This window comes from Capricornis sumatraensis, chromosome 9, assembly GCF_032405125.1.
Source record: "Capricornis sumatraensis isolate serow.1 chromosome 9, serow.2, whole genome shotgun sequence".
Taxonomy (NCBI): Eukaryota; Metazoa; Chordata; class Mammalia; order Artiodactyla; family Bovidae; genus Capricornis; species Capricornis sumatraensis.
The window spans coordinates 38784299-38803466 of record NC_091077.1 but is presented as its reverse complement, the minus strand read 5'-3'; the positions used below and the strand labels follow the sequence as shown (position 1 = coordinate 38803466).

The 19168-nt window shown below is 56.5% G+C and overlaps 3 protein-coding genes across 9 annotated transcripts in view; all 3 read left to right on the top strand.

The window, feature by feature from the left end:
* Window positions 1–2389, top strand: part of FAM193B (family with sequence similarity 193 member B) — a 30504-nt gene extending 28115 nt beyond the window's left edge. For all 6 annotated transcript variants that reach the window (XM_068979881.1, XM_068979878.1, XM_068979879.1 and 3 more), the window contains 2 exons: window positions 175–272; window positions 2041–2389. In XM_068979881.1, coding sequence (XP_068835982.1) covers window positions 175–271 — 97 coding nt within the window. In that variant the 3' untranslated portion in view covers window position 272; window positions 2041–2389. The remainder of the gene's footprint in view (window positions 1–174; window positions 273–2040) is intronic.
* A 3356-nt stretch (window positions 2390–5745) lies between these two features.
* DDX41 (DEAD-box helicase 41) lies at window positions 5746–11253 on the top strand. The gene is made up of 17 exons (XM_068979728.1): window positions 5746–5775; window positions 5858–5968; window positions 6245–6404; window positions 6482–6556; window positions 6685–6745; window positions 6869–7005; window positions 7768–7840; window positions 7944–8097; window positions 8180–8316; window positions 9129–9291; window positions 9416–9547; window positions 9800–9871; window positions 9976–10072; window positions 10211–10360; window positions 10443–10514; window positions 10621–10731; window positions 10907–11253. The coding sequence occupies exons 1-17, from the start codon at window positions 5749–5751 to the stop codon at window positions 11041–11043; spliced, it is 1869 nt and encodes a 622-aa protein (XP_068835829.1). The 5' UTR covers window positions 5746–5748; the 3' UTR covers window positions 11044–11253.
* Window positions 11254–13265: 2012 nt separating this feature from the next.
* Window positions 13266–18009, top strand: DOK3 (docking protein 3). Of its 2 annotated transcripts, none has more exons than XM_068981378.1 (5): window positions 13266–13349; window positions 14670–14975; window positions 16843–16942; window positions 17056–17228; window positions 17329–18009. In XM_068981378.1, the coding sequence occupies exons 1-5, from the start codon at window positions 13284–13286 to the stop codon at window positions 18007–18009; spliced, it is 1326 nt and encodes a 441-aa protein (XP_068837479.1). In that variant the 5' UTR covers window positions 13266–13283. The 2 variants fall into 2 exon arrangements, with proteins under 2 accessions (XP_068837479.1, XP_068837480.1); XM_068981379.1 differs by having other exon boundaries at window positions 13284–13349; window positions 14673–14975.
* The last annotated feature ends 1159 nt before the right edge of the window (window positions 18010–19168 follow it).

Here is a 19168-nt window from a genome sequence, read left to right as displayed (position 1 = left end):
CCCCATACTGTTAGGCCCAGACCCCTGGGAGTCCGAGGGGTTGTACAGAGCTGACCTGGTTTCCTTAGTGGCCAGGGCTTACAGGTCTGGAAGCGGGTCCAGTGGGGAGAAGAGAGAACCTCTTGATTGTGCCCCCACCCCACCCACTGCCTGGGCATCTCCCAAACCCGACAGGTTCTGTCTGGATTCTGCAAAACAGACGCGTCAGAAAGTTGCAGTGAATTGGACCAACTTCAGCCTGAAGAAAACCACTCGCAGCACAGCTCAGTGAGGTACCGAAACCCCTCTAATGTTTCGTGCACCACGTCTTCCCACGCTCTGCCATGTTTTGTGCTGCTGCCAGGCTGTGTCATGCTCTGGGGCATAGGGAGTTGGCCTGGTGCTTTGCCGGCCCCATCTTCTCTCCTGAGAGCCCTCCTGTCCCTGTTCCTGAAGGGACTTTCTAGCACTGCCATCCCCTGGGGTGTCATTGCCAGGCCTCTGACTTCCCTCACCAGCTGCCTCCCAAAGTGCCCAGGGGGCCATGGGCCTTAGAGGGCTGCCCCCACCCTTGACATTATCGGCCTCAGGATTGAATCTCATTGGCCTGGTCTGGCTCCTCCATGCAGGCTACCAAGGTGCTTCCCAGCTGAAGCCATGCAAAACGGACCCTGCCCCAAGAGAACAGTGAGAGGGCAGTCCCGCTAGACCAAGGCCTTGGAGGTCATTTAGGCGTAGAGGCTAGGTGGGCCCTCTTCCTCAAACAGGACGGGTTCCACGAGGAAAGCGGTACTGAAGCTCCTCCTGGAAGAAGAGCCTGGCCCCTAGCTGGGCTCTGGCCTCCCCTCCCAGCCACCTGCACAGTCTTTGTATCTGAAATATTGACATATCAGATGTTGTTCTAGGCTAAAAACAGAAAACTGAGAAGGCAGTGGGGCTGGGAACCCCCAGGGCAGAAGAGAAGACTGGCTGGCTGGCAGGCCTTGGTCCTGGGCTTGGGGCTTAATGGCTGTACAGTGTCATAGTTCACCCTGAGATGCGTGCCCAGGGCCGGGCCTCTCAGGCTGGCGAGCATACAGCTGCCTTTGAGGCAACAGGGAGCTGGGGCAGGTGGGCTGAGCTCATCCCTCAGGAGGACATCCTCTCTTGTCCCTTCCTCCTTTTCCCAGTGCCAGGGCAGCAGACTTCTTGGACCCTTGACTGAGTCCCTGAGTCCCCTTTTGAGTCAGAATGCCCCCCGACCCTTAACACTAACCTCTGCTTCCCAGGCAGCCCAGGGCTGGGCTCCCTGTAGGCTGGTCATGTCTGTACTAACGCAGAGTCAGGACAGTCCTCAGGCTCGCCTCAGCTCCTCTGCTCTGTGGACCTGGGCTTCTGCCAGAGTCAGGGTGCCATCCTGCCTTTCTTCACCACCTCCACAGGAGCCAGGAGCTACCAGAACCCCAGGCACCTTCATCTGTTGCCCCTTTTGAGAGAGAACAAGTCACACTGCCTTCCCCAGCCCAGTGCCCCTATCATGTAGGAAGCCTCATCCAGCCATCTTCTCTCACTCCCTCTTGACTGATCTCTTTCTCAAGACGGGGGTGCTCCCCTCCAGTAAATGCTCTCCTTTAACCTTCTCCACCCTTCTCGTAGCCTTAATTGTGAGCCCTGAGTGTGTGAGAGAGCACTGCTGGTGCAGGCTGGGGACCCAGCCTGGGCCAGGCACCTGGATCCTGAGGCGGGAGTCTGAGAGCATAGGTGACCTCTCCACGGTCAACGGGAGAGGCTGGGCTCTTCCTCCACCCTGGCCTACAGCAGGGGGCCCTGGGTTCCTCAAGTGTTGTCCTCATTCCTTGAGATTTAGGATCATGTTTAGTGGGGCTGGGGTTCTGTCTTAACCTTCGTCCTCTGCTGGAGGTGATGGGGAGGGAAAGTTTGTTCAGTGTTTTTAGCCCAATGGACAGAAATAGCAGGCAACTGTTCTGCCTCCATGGGGACCTGTGGAGACTCGGAGCCAGCACAGGGAGGCTGCTATGGGGCCATTTCTCACCATGTGGCCATACTCTTCTCTTTTATCAGCCCCTGCCAGAACCAGCTTCTTAAGGGTGTCCTGAGACCCCAGCTGCCAGCCGAAGGTCTACAGTTTTCTTCATCACATCCCCACCTACCTGCCCAAGACCCCACTCCCCGCTCCACCATCCTGGACCAACCAAAAGCTGAATAGATGCTGTTCATGCTGGGGCCCCTCAGGACCTCCGCAGAGCCGCTTCCTGGTGCTACGCAGCCTCCACACTCAGAGCCCAGAGGCTGGGCTGGCCGGTGGGCTTGGGGGCTGATGGTACTGCTGGCCCAACACTGCTCTTTTTGTGTTTGGTTTTTTTGTTTTTGTTTTACTTGTTTTTCAATTCTTTACTTTTGATACTGTGAAAATCTTTCCTGCCGAAAGATAAAGCAACATTTGGACACAGAGTCGGTGTGTTGATTGAAGGTTTACTCATCCGGGTGGGGCGTGAGGGTGAAGGATGTACTCAGAGACATTGTAGTCTGCCTTAGTCATTAACTTTCCTGAGCACATGCTGCCGCAAGAGATTGGCGTCGATTCCACTTAATTCTGTCAGCAGGGCTAAGTGGAACTATTAGCCCATTTTACGGATGAGGAATTAAAGCCAACTGACAGCAAAGAGACTCTACTGAGCTCAGTTTGGCCAACTAGGATCCCAGGTGGTGCAGTGGGCCTGCCGATGCAGGAGATGCAAGAGACTCAGGTTCAATCCCTGGAGTAGGAAGTGGCAACCTGCTCCAGTATTCTTTTTTTTTAATCGAAGGATAATTGCTTTACAGACTTTTGTTGTTTTCTGTTAAACATCAACATGATCCAGTATTTTATAACTGGAAAATTCCATGGATAGAGGAGCCTGGTGGGCTATAGTCCATTGGGTCTCAAAGAGTCAGACATGACAGCGTGTGTGCATGCACACACACACACACAGAAGATTAAAACATAGGTTGTATGACGGTAGCATCTGTGCCCCCTCCTCCTGTTAATAAGACTCCAGTATGGAAACCCTGAGCAACCCCTTCCCCACACTGTGGCTCAGTTTCCTTCCCTCCAAGATGGGCGAGTTGGAGGGCTAGGACTTGGTCTCTGCACAGCTAATGTGAGAAGCTATCAGGAAGTCTTGAGGCCTTGTGGATTGTGTGCGTACCTGTAGCCTGGATGATTGAAGCTGTCAGGGCAAGGTGGGGGTAAAAGTAAAGATGGAGTTTTATAAGTTGGACCTGAGTTTACAATGGGCATGGATGTGTAGCCAAAGTACTTAAGTGTTAAGAATGCACTCTTGTGTAAAGCAAACTACCTCATCCCCTGCTCCCCACCACAGATCTGATCTTGTTTGTGAATTCAGATTTTAATATAATAGTTTTGCCAGAAATGCCTCACACACAATTTTGTCCCAAATCCTCACCTCCAATGTCATTTTCTCTACTAGAACAGCTCTTAGCTTGTGCTCCTGTGCGGAGTGAAAGTGGCAGCAGCTACACCTTCACCAACAGGTCTTTGGAATGTTGGGACTAGGATCTAAAACCACTCCTTCCTTTCCCACCAGGTTGAACCCTTCTCTACCCTGCAACACACACACACACACTGGGCTAGCAGTACCACTTCTTCCAAAGAGGCGAAACAGCATTGACCACAGGCTCACAAGTCTTGGTCCCTTGGCCAGTCCTCAAGGAAGTGCGGCCACTTTTCTGTGAAACCTCTCTTTGTATATTTATTACCTGTGCTTCTCGCCTTCAACTTTTACACTGGGATCCTGCTCTGCAACTGAGTTGTCACAGCTATGAAAAATTCTGCTTCATCTGCAGAGTTGCAGATCTGATCAAGCAGCTGCTTTACGCACAGAAAGTGAAAGTCACTCAGCCATGTCCAAGTCTGCGACCCCATGGACTGTATACCAGAGTGGGTTCCATGCCCTACTCCAGGGGATTGAACCCGGGTGTTCCACATTGCAGGCAGATTCTTTACCAGCTAAGCCACAAGGAAAGCCCAAGGATACTGGAGTGGGTAGCCTATCCTTCAGTGGATCTTCCTGACTCAGGAATTGAACTGGGGTCTCCTGCATTGCAGGTAGATTATTTACCAACAGCTATCAGAGAAGCCCTTTCCCACAGAAAAAGAGCTCTATGAATGGTGTTCAGGGTTGTTCAAGTCTGGCTCCTGCCTCTGGCACACTCCAGCCATACCTGATGACCTGTCTCCAGCGAGGTCTGGCACCCTCAGGGCTCCTTTTACTCACTTGTTTCCCTCTTAGAAATAACACTTTCTTACAAATACCACCTAGTCCATCACATTCCAGCTGAGAAGCCACTTCTTTACAGTTTGCCCTGTGTGTGTGTAAGTTGCTCAGTGGTGTCCAACTCTGCAACTCCATGGACTAGCCTGACAGGTTCCTCTGTCCATGAAATTCTCCAGGCAAGAATACTGGAATGGGTTGCCAATTGCCTGCCTTTATGCTAATTCCAAAAGTGGTACTTTTTGTGTCTTAGGAGAGTTCTTAAGACCAGTTATGTATCTCTCCACCTGATCTCTTTGGGCTTCCCTGGTGGCTTATATGGTAAAGAATCTGCCTGTAATACAGGAGACCCGGGTTCAATCCCTAGGTCGGGAAGTTCCCCAAAGAAAATGGCAACCCACTCCAGTATTCACGCCTGGAGAATTCCACGGACAGAAGAGCGTGGAGGGCTACAGCCAGCAATATTGCAAATGAGGTGGATATGACTGAGCGGCTAACACTTTCACACTGCACAATGTCCAGTCCACACTCTTAACATACAAAGGAAGAAAAGAACAGCACTAACCTATCCTCTTTAAAAGTTGAAATTACCCTGACAGTCAGCCCTGCACACTCTGGGTCTACCTTTCCAGCCTTAACTCTTAACTACCCTACCCTACACAGGCCACATCTCTGTTCACTGAGAAGCTTGAGCATGGCCAGAACTTGACTCCTGCTAGCCCCTGTATCAGGAAGCCTCTCCCTCTCCTGCCCTCCCAGCAGCTCTGAGATTTCTCACTTCCCTCTAACTTCAGATCCAGGTCTCCTCGAAGTCTTCTTTGGTTCCCCAGTTACCCTATTACGGCATTTACAATAATAATCGTTTGCGTACATATACAGGCCCTCAGTTTAAAACCACAGCCATCGTTTTGTTTATCTCGCCACTCTGAACATAGGTGTTTCACACAGATAACACCAGCAGTATTCTCACCAGTCAGCTTATTCTGCAAGCCCCATCCTGCCCTGCCTGCCTTGGCCGGTGCAGGTTAATAGGGGCTGGATAGAGTCCGGGCCGGGATTCCAGCTAGCCTGGTCTCTGAGCTCCCCGGCCACGAGAGGGCGCAGTGTCCACTAGCCGGGGGAGGGGGGGGCGTGCCGAGTGACGTCACGCCCTGGGCGAGGCTGGGCAGGCGGCAAGCCTCCCTCTTCGGGAACGGCTGTTTCCACGCTTCTACCCGGCTCGGTGTGAGCTTTTAGCGCGTGCTCGAAATCCTGCAGAGTCACACAGTGTCTTGCCTGACCCTTTCGCCCTCAGCCCCGGCAACAGCTGCGTAGCCACCTACAGTGGGCGGGGACACAGCACCGCGCGACCGACGCTCAGGAGAAAATTTGTCCATCTGCGCGATCCGGCACTCAGAGGTCGTTGCTAGGTGCCGACGTCCGCTTCCTTACATCTGATTGGATCTCATATAGGTGGGGCGGGGTTTTACTGTGGTGCGCATGCGTGCAGCAAAGGATGGCGGAATCGGAACCTGAGTGGAAGGTGGGAGAGAGGTTGGGGTCCGCGCGGGTGGAGAGCGAAGGTAAAGGCCGGGGGTCCGGGTCTGACTCGTGTGTGTCTGCAGCGGGCTCGCACCGACGAGGCGACTGCCACAGGAAGCCGCTCTGAGGCGGAGGATGAGGACGACGAGGACTACGTGCCGTACGTGCCGTTGCGACAACGCCGGCAAATGCTGGTGAGGGCCGTGGGTCGCGAGAAGAGTGAGGGCAGGAGATAGGGTTTTAGCGATGCGATGGGGGGTGGCCCCGGGTCCGCGGAGTGAGGTGTCAGTACGCGGGAGCGTGGTCCCCAGGCAGACGAGGAACTGGCAGTCTCATCCGAGGAGTGGGGCAGCTCTGCGCCTCCGAGCACAGGACCCTCTCCCAAAGGCCAGAATCCTGACGCAGGCCCCCGGGCCCGATACCGCACTTTGCGTTGGGCTTGGCTCTGAGGGGCACTGGTGGAACCTCAGCTCCAGAAGCTGCTGCAGCGAAGACGCAAGGGAGCTGCGGAAGAGGAGCAGCAGGACAGCGGCAGCGAGCCCCGAGGAGATGAGGACGACATCCCGTTGGGTCCTCAGTCCAACGTCAGTCTCTTGGATCAGCACCAGCATCTCAAAGAGAAGGCTGAAGGTGGGCTGGGCAGCAGGCCGGAGGCTCAGTGTGGCGCACTGCTTTGGTGTCTCTCTGACACCTTCTTCTTTTGTCAGCCCGCAAGGAGTCTGCCAAAGAGAAGCAGCTGAAGGAAGAGGAGAAGATCCTGGAGAGTGTGGCCGAAGGTCGAGGTATGGCTGTAGCCAGGGCAGAGAAGAGGTGAACTGAGCCTCCTCCCTCACCCCTAGGCATGTTCCATTTCAAGGGACCTGGCCTCTGGGAAGCAGGAGCCAGCCTTGAGCCACATCTGTTTCCTCAGCTTTGATGTCAGTGAAGGAGATGGCTAAGGGAATCACATACGACGATCCAATCAAAACTAGGTACGTCTTTCTTGACTGCAGTTGGTTCCTCTTACTTGGGATGGTAGGTGGCTGAGACTGGAAGGGACACCCCAAAGCCAGGTGTGCCCTGGGGCTGTCTTGACCCTTGTCACCCACCCACAGTTGGACACCACCCCGTTATGTCCTGAGTATGTCTGAAGAGCGGCATGAACGTGTCCGGAAGAAGTACCACATCTTGGTGGAAGGCGATGGCATTCCACCGCCCATTAAGAGCTTCAAGGAAATGAAATTTCCTGCAGGTACCTGGGAGCCAGAAGCACCAGCACATTATATGCATACAGGCTGTGCTGGGTCTCTCGTTCCTCCGCACAGGCTTTCTCTAGTTGGAGCTAGCAGGAGCTACTCTGTTGCGGTGCACAGGCTTCTTGTTGTGGAGCATAGGCTAGGCACTCAGGCTTCAGTAGTTGCAGCACGCGGGCTCAGAAGGTGCGGCGTGCGGGCTTCACTGCTTGTGGCACGCAGGCTCAGTAGTTGTGGCACGCAGGCTTTAGTTGTTCCACAGCATGTGGAATCTTCCCACACCACAGGTCAAACCCGCGTCCCCTGCATCAGCAGGCAGATTTTTATCCACTGTACCCCCAGGGAAGTCTGCAGTACCGCATTGTGATCATGAAACGCACCACATTTTGATAGTGAAACATCTGTGGGGTTGCACCCTGGGCCCCCACCGAAATCCAGAAGCTCCTGCATCAGGTCCAGGCAGTGGAGAAGGAGGAGTTCGTCTTTATGCTTCTTTTTCAGTCATTGAGCTGTTCATACTTCGTAACCTCTGCCATTAGGGAGCTTTGGAGGGCAAGTAATGATGGCCTTAAACAGAACTGGGTGTGAATCCTGCCTCCACTTAGCCTAGAAGCCTTGGGCAAGTTTGTGTGTCTGTCTTTCTGTCTGTCTGAGTCTCATCATTTGTAACGTGAGGGGCATAGTGCCAGTTTTACAGGCGTTAGGGGGCTGTGTCTCGTATCCTGTGAAACACAAAAATGAAGCCAGGCTGTTTTCTGTAGCCATCCTGAGAGGCCTGAAGAAGAAGGGCATCCACCACCCAACACCCATTCAGATCCAGGGAATTCCCACCATGTGAGTGTGAAGCTGACAGTCCGGGGAGGAGCAGCCACTGGGTGAGAAGCAGTCTTTGTTTCCCACCGAGCCTGACCCTCCGGCCTCTCTTCTCTGTCACCAGTCTCTCTGGCCGCGACATGATAGGCATAGCCTTTACCGGTTCAGGCAAGACACTGGTGTTCACTTTGCCCGTCATCATGTTCTGCCTGGAACAAGAGAAAAGGTTACCTTTCTCTAAGCGTGAAGGGCCCTATGGACTCATTATCTGCCCTTCGGTAAGAGAGGCTGGCCTGGAGGGCAGGGTACACAAGGGAGGGAGCCACCTTCTGGTGCCAGCCACTGCCCCTGTACCTGCAGCGGGAGCTGGCCCGACAGACCCACGGCATCCTGGAGTACTACTGCCGCCTGCTGCAGGAAGACAGCTCGCCACTCCTGCGCTGCGCCCTCTGCATCGGGGGCATGTCTGTCAAAGAGCAGATGGAGACCATCCGACAGTGAGTCCAAGTCACCCTGTCCCACGGGCTTCGTCAGAACCCCTTGACAAGCCAAGAGATCCTTTGCTTTAGCTACTCAGCAGAGCCTTGCAGAGGCTGCCCATAGGCTCAGCCCTCAAGGAGCCCCCAGTCTAGTGAGGAGGTGGGTTGGGACAGAGGAAGGTGCTAAAGTACTCTGGGACCACAGCAGATGGAACAGGGGCATCTGGGAGGTCAAGGAGTCAGGGCATTCCAGGCGGAAGGCAGAGGTGGAGGGCCTGGGGTGTCCAGGACAATCAGGGTTGTCCAGTGTGATCTGTCAGGGAGGCTGAGGCTCTGGGGTGTGGCTGGGCCTGTGCCCTTTCCACACAGTGCAGTTCCTGACAGACATCACATCACTACATGTCCAGGGTTACAGACAGGCCAAACCCAGTCCCTGTTTCATAGGCATTGCTAGTTAGGGAAGATGCAAACATGGAAAAGATGAGTTCAGTGTACCAGGAAGCTGATCCCGTTGAGGCCTACAAAGGGACCTGTGGAAGCACAAGCTGAAACTATCTGAAAGTTCCGGTCAGTCCTCCTAGGGGCAGAGGAGTGATCAGGGGGACGGGTGTGTGAGGCAGAAGTCAACACATGGCTGGGGTCTAGCAGAGAAGGCTGTAGCGCTCTTCAGGAGAGCCTTGTTCTGTTTGGAAAGCAAGGTGGTGGCAGTGACAAGGAGGGACAGGCGACGAGAAACAGCAAGGAGACTGGAAGGCAGAACAGAGCGGGCTGCTGGCCTCTAGGTAAGGTCGAGCAGGTGGCTCAGCCTCAGTGTCGCCCTTGGTCCCCAGTGGTGTGCATATGATGGTGGCCACCCCTGGGCGCCTCATGGATCTGCTGCAAAAGAAGATGGTCAGCCTGGACATCTGTCGTTACCTGGCCCTGGACGAGGCTGACCGCATGATCGACATGGGCTTCGAGGGCGACATCCGCACCATCTTCTCCTACTTCAAGGTGCCCTTCCCCACCTGGCCGGGACGTTCCCACCTCGTTCCCCCCCTCCACACACACCACATTCAACACCCACTATCCCAGCCGCTCAGCCTCCCCAGCCCACACATGTCCACTTCTTCCTCAGGGCCAGCGACAGACCCTCCTCTTCAGCGCCACCATGCCTAAGAAGATTCAGAACTTTGCCAAGAGCGCCCTGGTAAAGCCTGTCACGATCAACGTGGGTCGTGCCGGGGCCGCCAGCCTGGATGTCATCCAGGTACCTGCTAGGCAGCCTTACCTGGAAGGGCAGGGTCTTCCAAGGCTCCCGGGAACTGATCAGAGCAGGGTGGGCAGCGAGGGTTTCATTCACAGCCTCGGCCCTTAGCAGGAAGCCTTCTTATAGTGCCCAGCCCTTGGCAAGAGGCTTCTGGTCACCTCCCAGCCAGGACTGGGGACCCATTCTCTGTGGCAGGGCCAGGGCTGGTGAGTCTGTTGTCAGGACCACCTGACCTGATCCTGGTGGTGGCAGGAAGTGGAATACGTGAAGGAGGAAGCCAAGATGGTGTACCTGCTTGAGTGCCTGCAGAAGACACCGCCACCCGTGAGTGCTGCCAGCCAGGCTGGCCGGAGGGCAGCATGCAGGGGGAATGTAACGGGGCATCCAGGAGTCAGCCCCTGTGACCAGAGTTGGCTTTTTCCGGACAGGTGCTCATCTTTGCAGAGAAGAAAGCAGATGTGGACGCCATCCATGAATACTTGCTGCTCAAGGGAGTGGAGGCTGTTGCCATCCATGGGGGCAAAGGTCAGGGTGGGATGTCCTAGGCACAGACCCCACCCCTGTAGCAGCCCTTCATCTTATCCCTTCCCCTATCTGGACAGCCTGCCACTCCTCCCCAGACCACTGCTGTCGCTCTAACAGTTCCTGCCCGACCCTTTCCAGACCAGGAGGAACGGACCAAGGCTATTGAGGCATTCCGGGAAGGCAAGAAGGATGTACTTGTGGCCACAGATGTAGCCTCCAAGGGCTTGGACTTCCCTGCCATCCAGCACGTCATCAATTATGACATGCCCGAGGAGATCGAGAACTACGGTGGGGTATTTGGGCGGCTGGGGTTGAGGGCTCGGCCCCAGCCCCTGGAGAGGAGGCCACATGCTCTGTTCCCTGTCTGCAGTGCACCGTATTGGCCGAACTGGGCGCTCAGGAAACACAGGCATCGCCACCACCTTCATCAACAAGGCCTGTGGTGAGTCTACCACCGAGGCCGTCTCCTGGGTCCTCCACCTGTGACCACTCAGGTTCTGGCTGCAGGGCCCAGGCTTGGACCTGAAGACTCCCCACTATCCCCACAGATGAGTCAGTGCTGATGGATCTCAAAGCCCTGCTGCTGGAGGCCAAGCAGAAGGTTCCACCCGTCCTGCAAGTCCTGCACTGTGGGGATGAGTCCATGCTGGAGATTGGAGGTGACGCGGGGCAGAAGGACCCTAGTCTGGTGGGGGCAGTCGAGCACACCACGGAACAAGTGGATGCTGCCCCTTGGTGGACTGGGGGTCTGATGGGGGTGCCCAAGATCTGGGGTATGGAGACTGGCCCTGTCATTGTGCTGACCCTCCATCTCCCGGTACCCCATTCCCACAGGAGAGCGTGGCTGTGCCTTCTGTGGGGGCCTGGGTCATCGGATCACCGACTGCCCCAAGCTCGAAGCCATGCAGACGAAGCAGGTTAGCAACATCGGCCGCAAGGACTACCTGGCCCACAGCTCCATGGACTTCTGAGCTGGCTGCCACCCCTCCTTCTCCGCGAGGGGCCTCTGTCCCTGGAGCTCCAGCCGCCACCACTGCCCCCCCAACACACACACATAGACACACACACACCCACCCTGTGGACAAGAAGACAGCAACCTCGCCTCAGCTGGCCTGGGTTGGGCCAGGCTGGACCTGGCTGCCTGCTCCCCATGCCCCCCAGAATTACTATTTTTGCTCCCCTTTACCCTAGCTGCCATTAAAGCACAAGCCTTTCTGGTCTCAGCCTCTGTGTTTCACCTTGTCTGCCCCGTGCTCCCTGGGCAGGCCTCACCCTCTGACCACCAGCGCCCTTCTGAGGTTGGACCTTGGTATTTCCCACCACCACTGCCAAAACCTGCTGGTACTGAGCTGTGAAAGGAGCTGATTGCCTGGGGCCTCCTGTGGAGGCTTAGGGTAAATTTCTTCTATTGTGACTCAGAGAAGGACCACCCTGATAGACCAAAGGGAAATGGTTGATTGGGGTTTCTGGTCTTTCTGGTTGGCTGTTATAACCTCCAGGCCTGCCCCAGCCACCCTCTTCCTGTCAGTGTGTAAAGTTCCCCAGGGCTTCTCCTAAGGCCCTTTGGAGACATCATGTCTCAGGCCCCCTGCCCACGCATGCTCCCAGTAGGAAGGCCTCTGCTGTTTGCCAAGTGGGCAGCAAATGCCATAGGACTGCCACCTAGGCCACATGCACCCACTGACCCAGCTATGTGTTGGGCTCAGGACCCAGGTGAGCCAGACAGATGCCCTCTGGGAGGTTCACAAGTGAGTGGGACAGACAGATCAGCCATGAATAAATGCAGGCTGCTGTCTCGGGACTGCTAGCAAAGGGGCCAGGATTTCTTGCTAGGGGTTGATAGAAGAAGAGCCCTGGTGGCAGCTCCTCTGCACCAGACACTCCATGCGCAGGCCACACGCTTATCCCAGCGGGACAGCCGTTGCTCGAGCCATGTTCGCCACTTGGTGTGTCGCCTTGGGCAAGTTACTTAACGTTTCTGAGTTGATTTCCTCATCGGTGAAATGGCAATGAGAATGCAAAGGACATGGTGTCTGGGGCTGCTTGGGCCATAATGGGCACAAAGCCAGGTGAATGAGGCCCTCGATTTCCTGCCTGAGAAGCTACACAACCCACATGTGACCCCCAAACAGTATTTGGCCTGTTCACACATGGCTTCCTAGAAGTGGCACGGGATAAATGACACAAGGCTGTCTCCAGAATTCAGATTCATATGCAGAGCTCAGATAACTGGCCTCCAGCAAGGCAAGGCTTAGAAAGAGTCCCAGTAAGAAGCAAAGCTTAAAAAAAAAAAAGAAAGCACGTGAGATCTCCAGGGAACTCTGCAGGGGCGTGCCACACTCACGTGGCTGGGGCCGTGCCATGAGGGCTGGGGCCTTTGTGCTCTCAAGATAGCGTGGGGTGGTCAAGGGAGGCCTCCTGGAGGAAGAAGGCCAGAGGGAGAAGGCCCAGTGCCCTGAGGAGCACGGTGAGAGGTGCCCTGAAGGGGCCAGGCGTGGGGAGGTAGAGGAGAGAATACTCCTCGAGTGCTGGGCCCAGGAGTCCAAGCTAGACCTGAGGGCACTGGGAGCCAGGCAGTGTTTAGGAAGGGGAGGGATGGGTTGTTTGGGCATGGCAGAAAGGGCCTGATGGGCCCAGGTGGGGCCATGGTTCAATGGGAAGATGCCAAGGCTGGCAATAGACAGGAGCTGTGAAATGGAGAGGATGAAGTGATTGTTAGAACTGTTTTCCAGCATAAAGACAGGCCGACCAACTAGGACTCTTGAATGGGAAGGCAAGGAGTTTGCCCATCTGGCTAGAGTAAGGTCCTGGGGTGGGGACCAGGCTGTGGGCATGCCAGGCCTCAGGGTACACAACTGCCCCAGGATGGGGGAGGGGTCAGAGCTCATGACTCGGGAGCCAGCCTGGGGTCAGAAGCTCACACCCAGCTGACCAGAACAGGCAGGGATCATCTGCCCTCAGGTGGTCTGAGGTCCCTGCCTGGCCCTAGTGGGATACCTGGAACCCCAAGGGAGAAATATGGGATGCCCTCCCCACCCCATTCTAGCTCCTTTATGGTGTAGGCAGGGCTCCCCTCCCCCAGGCCTGCAGCTGCCGCTCTGGACAGAGGGAGGGGGAAGTGGCCAGAAGGGGAAGTGTGAGGAGTTCCCCTCCTACCCGTCATCAGTCTCCGCAGGTCCTCGGAGTGGCAGCCCTGGGTCCGGCCGCGGCCATGGAGCCTCTGGAGACCCCCGTCAAGGACGGCATCCTCTACCAGCAGCACATCAAGTTCGGCAAGGTGGGGACCCTGGCTGCCAGGTGGCCGCCTAGGACAGGTAGTGGGCCTCTGCCCCAGACTCAGACAGGCCACTAGGATTGGGAGAAAGAGGGTAGGCGTCAGAGTGGGGAGTCCAACCTGGGTGTGGAGAAGTTCAGCCTCAGCGAGACCCTGCCTCATTTACAGGTGGGAAGCCAAGAGCAGGGAGCTGGTAATGCCACCAATGGGGCAGAGCAGAGGTGAGGGAGCGGCTAATCCAACAGCCTTCCATCCCGTCTACTAGTGGCACTGTGGCCCCTGAGAGGGCTGGAGGCTGAGCTGGAGGAGCCCCTAAAAGTGGAGCTCCATCCTGCCGAAGAGGGCTCGGCTCTTCCCAGCCCTGTCCTCAGGTCGTGGGCCCTGCACACCCATAGCTCAGCCGCAGCTGCTGCCCAGGCAGATAAACCGTCTGTTTCCTTTGCTCGGAATTATTTGCATGTTTCCTTCCTTGCCATCATGAGACCGAGGCCTCCCTCCCACCCCAGCCCTTGCCCCATGGCCTAATTGACCTTTTCTTTGCAGGCGGTGGGGGCACCGACAAAGCAGGGGTGCAGGTGGTCTGCTCTAGCCACTAGATATTACCCAGTAGAAGCCCCAACCTTGTGCGTTCTCATAACCATTTGTTTTTTTAAGTATTTTATTTTATTATTTATCTGGCCATGCTGGGTCTCAGTGGTGGCGTGCAGGATGTTTTACTTGCCCCATGTGGGATCCAGTTCCCCGATCAGGGATCAAACCCAGGCCCCTGCATTGGGAGCATGGAGTCCTAGCCACTGGACCACCAGGGACGCCCCCCCCTCATGACCTTTGAGAGACAAAGATACTAGTGCTTATGGGGATCACAGTTGGGAAATTGTGGGGGTAGATGTGGGGGCTGACTGACTCCAAGTACAGACTGTCCCCCTTGCCATGCCAGCTCTGGCAAGGCATCCGGGGCTTCCCTGGTGGCTCAGATGGTAAAAAAGCCGCTCAGACAGTAAGGAGTCTGCCTACAGTGCAGGAGACCCGGGTTCAACCCCTAGGCCAGGAAGATCCCCTGGAGAAGGAAATGGCAACCCACTCCAGTATTCTTGCCTGGAAAAATCCCATGGCCAGAGGAGCCTGGCGGGCTACAGTCCATGGGGTCACAAAGAGTCGGACACGACTGGACGACACTTCGCTTTCACGTGGCCTGAGGAGTGGGGAGGCGGAGGCCACCCTGGGTGGCCAGGAGCACTGGCTGAATGGCTTGTGTGGAGTTGAGCTGCTGCAGGTTGGGAACTGCCACTTGAGGGTCATCTCCCCCATTTTTATCTCCTGCAGAAGTCCTGGCGGAAGGTATGGGGTCTACTCTATGCAGGAGGCCCCTCGGGCGTGGCCCGGCTAGAGAGCTGGGAGGTCCGGGATGGTGGCCCAGGGCCAGCAGGTGACAGGTCTGTGGGGCCTGGCCGGCGGGGAGAACGGAGGATCATCCGCCTGGCTGACTGCGTCTCTGTGCTACCGGCTGATGGTGAGAGCTGCCCCCGGGACACTGGTGCCTTCCTGCTCACCACCACGGAGCGAAGCCACCTGCTGGCCGCAGAGCACCGCCAGGCATGGATGGGCCCCATCTGTCAGCTGGCCTTCCCGGTGAGCACAGGGCAGGTGGGTAAGGCATCCAGGGGTGGGCCGGGAAGACCATTTCACCCACACCTTGTTCATCTCCATGCTCGTTCACATCCCGTCACTCGGCAAGCACCTAGAAGCCTGGGATACAGCCCAGAAGCCCAGAGAACAAATCTCAGATTGCCATGCATGCTATGGAGAATATGAGAGGCTGAGTGGGACCATGAGTGAGTGGGGGGATGTTAGACAGGATGGTCCAGGAAGGCTTCTCAGGAGAGGACAAATAACCCACCAGGCAAAGATCTGAAGAAAGAGTGTCCTCAACACCGGTCTGAGAAGGCTCCTGAAAAGAGGGAGCAGCGTGGGCAAGAGCCCTGAGGCAGGGAAAAGCTTGATGTTCAAGGAGCAGAAAGGCCAGTGTGGCCACAGAGTAAGAAGGGAGAGGGGACCCAGGAGGAGGCAACGGTGGAGAACTTGGTGGGAGCCAACTGAACCTGCCTTGGGCCACTTGTGGAGTCTGGGCTTTTATTCTACACAAGAGGAGAAGCCTCTGGGGAGTTGGACCCAGAAACTGAGTTTTTAAAGCTTTGCAGGGTCTCTGATGGGCCAAAAGGAAATGAGTGGCAGTTCCTCAAAAATTAAACAAAGTTAACATATGACCTAGCAATTCTCCTCCTAGGCGTAGACCCAAGAGAACTGAAACAGGTGTTCAAACAAAACTTGCATGAGAATCTTCAGTGCAGCGTTCTTCATAGTAGCCCAAAGATGCAAACAACCCACATGTGCATCAACGGATGAATGGATAAACTGAATGTAGTCTATCCATACAACAGAACATTACTTAAAAAGAATGGAGCACTGATACATGCTACAACATGGGTGGACACTGGAAACATGCTAAGTCAGAACAACTAGGCACTAAAGGCCACACACTGTGTGATTCCATTTACATGAAATACCCAGAATAGACAAATCCATAGTTACAGAAAGCAGCTTACGGGTTGCCAGGGCTGAGGAGAGGAGGGAATAGAAAGCAAAGACTTAATGGGTACAGGATTTCCATTTGGAGTGATGAAAAAGTTATGAATTACATCTCCATCGACTTTAAAATGGTTAAAATGGTCAGTTTTATGCTGTGTATTTCACCACAATTCTTTTGATTAAAAAAAAAAAAAGGTAAATAAACAGGTGCAAAGAGACCAGTGGGAAGCCATTGCATTTGACCCTGGCTATGGTATCCTGGCGCTTCCCTGGTGGCGCCGATGGTAAAGAATCCACCTGCAATGCAGAAGACCTGGGTTCAATCCCTGGGTTGGGAAGATCCCCGAAGGAGGGCACGACAACCTGCTCTAGTACTCTTGCCTGGAGAATCCCACAAACAGAGGAGCCTGGTGGGCTATGGTCCATACGGTCACAAAAAGCCGGACACTGAAGTGACTTAGCATGGCATGGCACGTGGTATCATGGGCCAAGGTGGTCATGATGGAGATGCTCAGGGTCAGAGCCTGAAGAACGTCGGGGAAGATGGAGAAAGAGGTCAAAGATGGGAGGAACAGTGGCCATTCACCCGTGGGTCCCACCCTTGACGCTCCCACCCCTTTACTGCTCCAAGGTGTCAGGGACACAGACAGACTGGCCCAGTCCCTGGCCAACCTCAGGAGCGATGGAGGACATCTTCATGTGTGCCCTTGCTTTACAGCTCTCAGCACCCTAAAAGGGGCAGCCAGTGGGGAAATAGGCTGAGTGGTGCCCAGGGCCTTGCACTGTGTCACAGGCAGAACTGGGACTGGCACTCAGGTCGCTGGGTGCCCTTGCTCGTCACAGACCCCAGGGAAAGGATATGGGAATGGGGAGGAGAGGCACCAACCTCTAACTTTGTCCCATTCCCTAGGGCACAGGGGAGAGTTCCTCAGGATCTGGGGAGGTAGACGCTCGGCAGAGGAGCCTGGTCCCCATGGAGGAGAACTCCATCTACTCTTCCTGGCAGGAAGGTAAGTCGCAGAGTTTACAGAGGCAGCTTTAGCCCCAGCACACCCGGGGCGGGAAGCTTTCTGGGACCCCACCCCGGGAGTGTGCTTGTGGCCCTCACGGCCGGTGCTTGCAGTGGGTGAGTTCCCGGTGGTGGTGCAGAGGACGGAGGCAGCCACCCGCTGCCAGCTGAAGGGGCCCTACCTTCTGCGGCTGGGCCAGGACGCTATCCAGCTGAGCGAACCAGCCAACCCGCAGGCGCTCTACACCTGGCCCTACTGCTTCCTGCGAAAGTTCGGCTCCGACAAGGTGAGGTGCTGGGTTGCCGCCCCGCTGGTCCCGCAGGGAAGGGTGGCGGGTGGCGCGCAGTTCCTCAAACCGCTGACTCCTCGTGCCGCCCCCTGCCCAGGGCGTGTTCTCCTTTGAAGCCGGCCGCCGCTGCGACTCGGGCGAGGGCCTCTTCGCCTTCAGCAGCGCCCGCGCCCGCGACCTGTGCGGGGCCTTGGCCGCCGCCATCGCCCGCCAGCGGGAGCGGCTCCCGGGGCCCCGGCCCTGCCCTCTGCCGCGGGCCACCTCGCTGCCCTCGCTGGAGCCTCCAGGCGAGCTGCGGGAGGGGCCCCGGCGGCCCGAGGGGCCCGGCTCGCGGAAGATGCGCGCGGCCGAGCCCGGGCCACAGAGTCTGCCGCCGCTGCTGGGCCCCGCGGTCTCCGAGGAGCCGCCGGCAGTGCTCTACGCGTCCGTGTGCAAGCGGGCCAGCGGGCCCCCGAGCGCCGCCGCCGAACACCTGTACGAGAACTTGTGCGCGCCCGACGCCGCCTGCCGGGAGCTGGTGGAAGAGGGCCCGGGCGGCGGCAGCTCCCCGGACAGCCCCATCTACCACAACAGCCAGGACCTGGGCTGGCCCGGCGCGGCCCACGACAGCAGCCTGGAGGCCCAGTACCGGCGGTTGCTGGAGCTGGAGCTGGCGGATAACGGCGACGAGGCCGCGGGGTCTGGCCGCCCGGGTGCGCACTCAGGCTTCAAGGCCAAGCTGGTGACGTTTCTGAGCCGAGAGCGAAAGAAGGGCCCGGCCCCCTGCGACCGGCCCTGAAGCACTGGGCGTGGCCGCCCGAGGAGAGGAGGGCACTCTCCCTGGGACAAGAGGGCAGGGGGGACAACAGACATCTGGGGATGCAACCCTCACACTCACTCTAGCCTGGAGTGACGAGGTAGGAGGCCTGGGGAGGACCCCACCCCATCCCCCGTGTACAGTGTACAGATTTGCTGGCAATAAAGCCTTTTTAGTTCTCCTCTGTGTCCAGCCTCGCGGCCCACAGTGCTATCTCCTCCCTAAGGTCTTCCCTGGTGGCTCAGATGGTAAAGAATCACCTGCAATGCCGGATTCCTGGGTTCGATCCCTGGGTCGGGAAGATCCCCTGGAGGAGGGCATGGCTACCCATTCCAGTATCCTTGCGTGGAGAATCCCATGGACAGAGGAGCCTGGCGGGCTACAGTCCATGGGGTCACAAAGAGTCATACATGACTGAGCGACTAAGGACAGCAAGGCTCCCGGCAGTGGTATGCCCAGGTCCGCACAGATCCTCAAACACGGGTTACAGCAAACACCAGTGCCCTGTGCTGGGTTCCAGGGGCATATGTGACCCAGCGCTGACCTCTGCCACCAGTAGGTTCAAGTCCACTGGAGCAGGCAAGTGGAATGCAGATAATTACGGCTCCATGTGGTCCTGTGTGGTGGAAGTGACTCAGACAGTAGTAGGGCAGAGGGAGAAATAAGGCTTGCTGATGGGTGATGTGCCCTCTGAATTGAGCGTAAAGGGGAGGCAGGGCTTCACCAGGCTGGCAGTGAGCCCTGGAGTTTTCCAGGCTGAAGGTAGGCATGGTGGTTGTAGAGAGCAAGGGAAGAGCATGAACCAGAGGGTTCCTAGGGGCTTGAGATTGAGTTGGCCACACATGAGAGGCCTGATCATCCTACAAGGAGCTGGGTCTCATCCTCAGTGGAGGGACACAGTCAGACCAGGGAAAGCTGTGTGGAGGCTGATTTTGAGGGACCAGAAAGCCTGAGCTGGGGAGGAGTGGGAGTGGGGGAGGGGCAGGGGACAGAGACTTCAAAGATGTGCACACCCAAAACAGTCTCCGCTGAGACTGAAAAATGCACAGACACTCCTGGGGAGTCCCTGGCCTCAGTCTCTTCCTTAGCCGTCAAGGATAAAGATCAAATTATACACCAGATATGCGTTCATTCGAGTCTT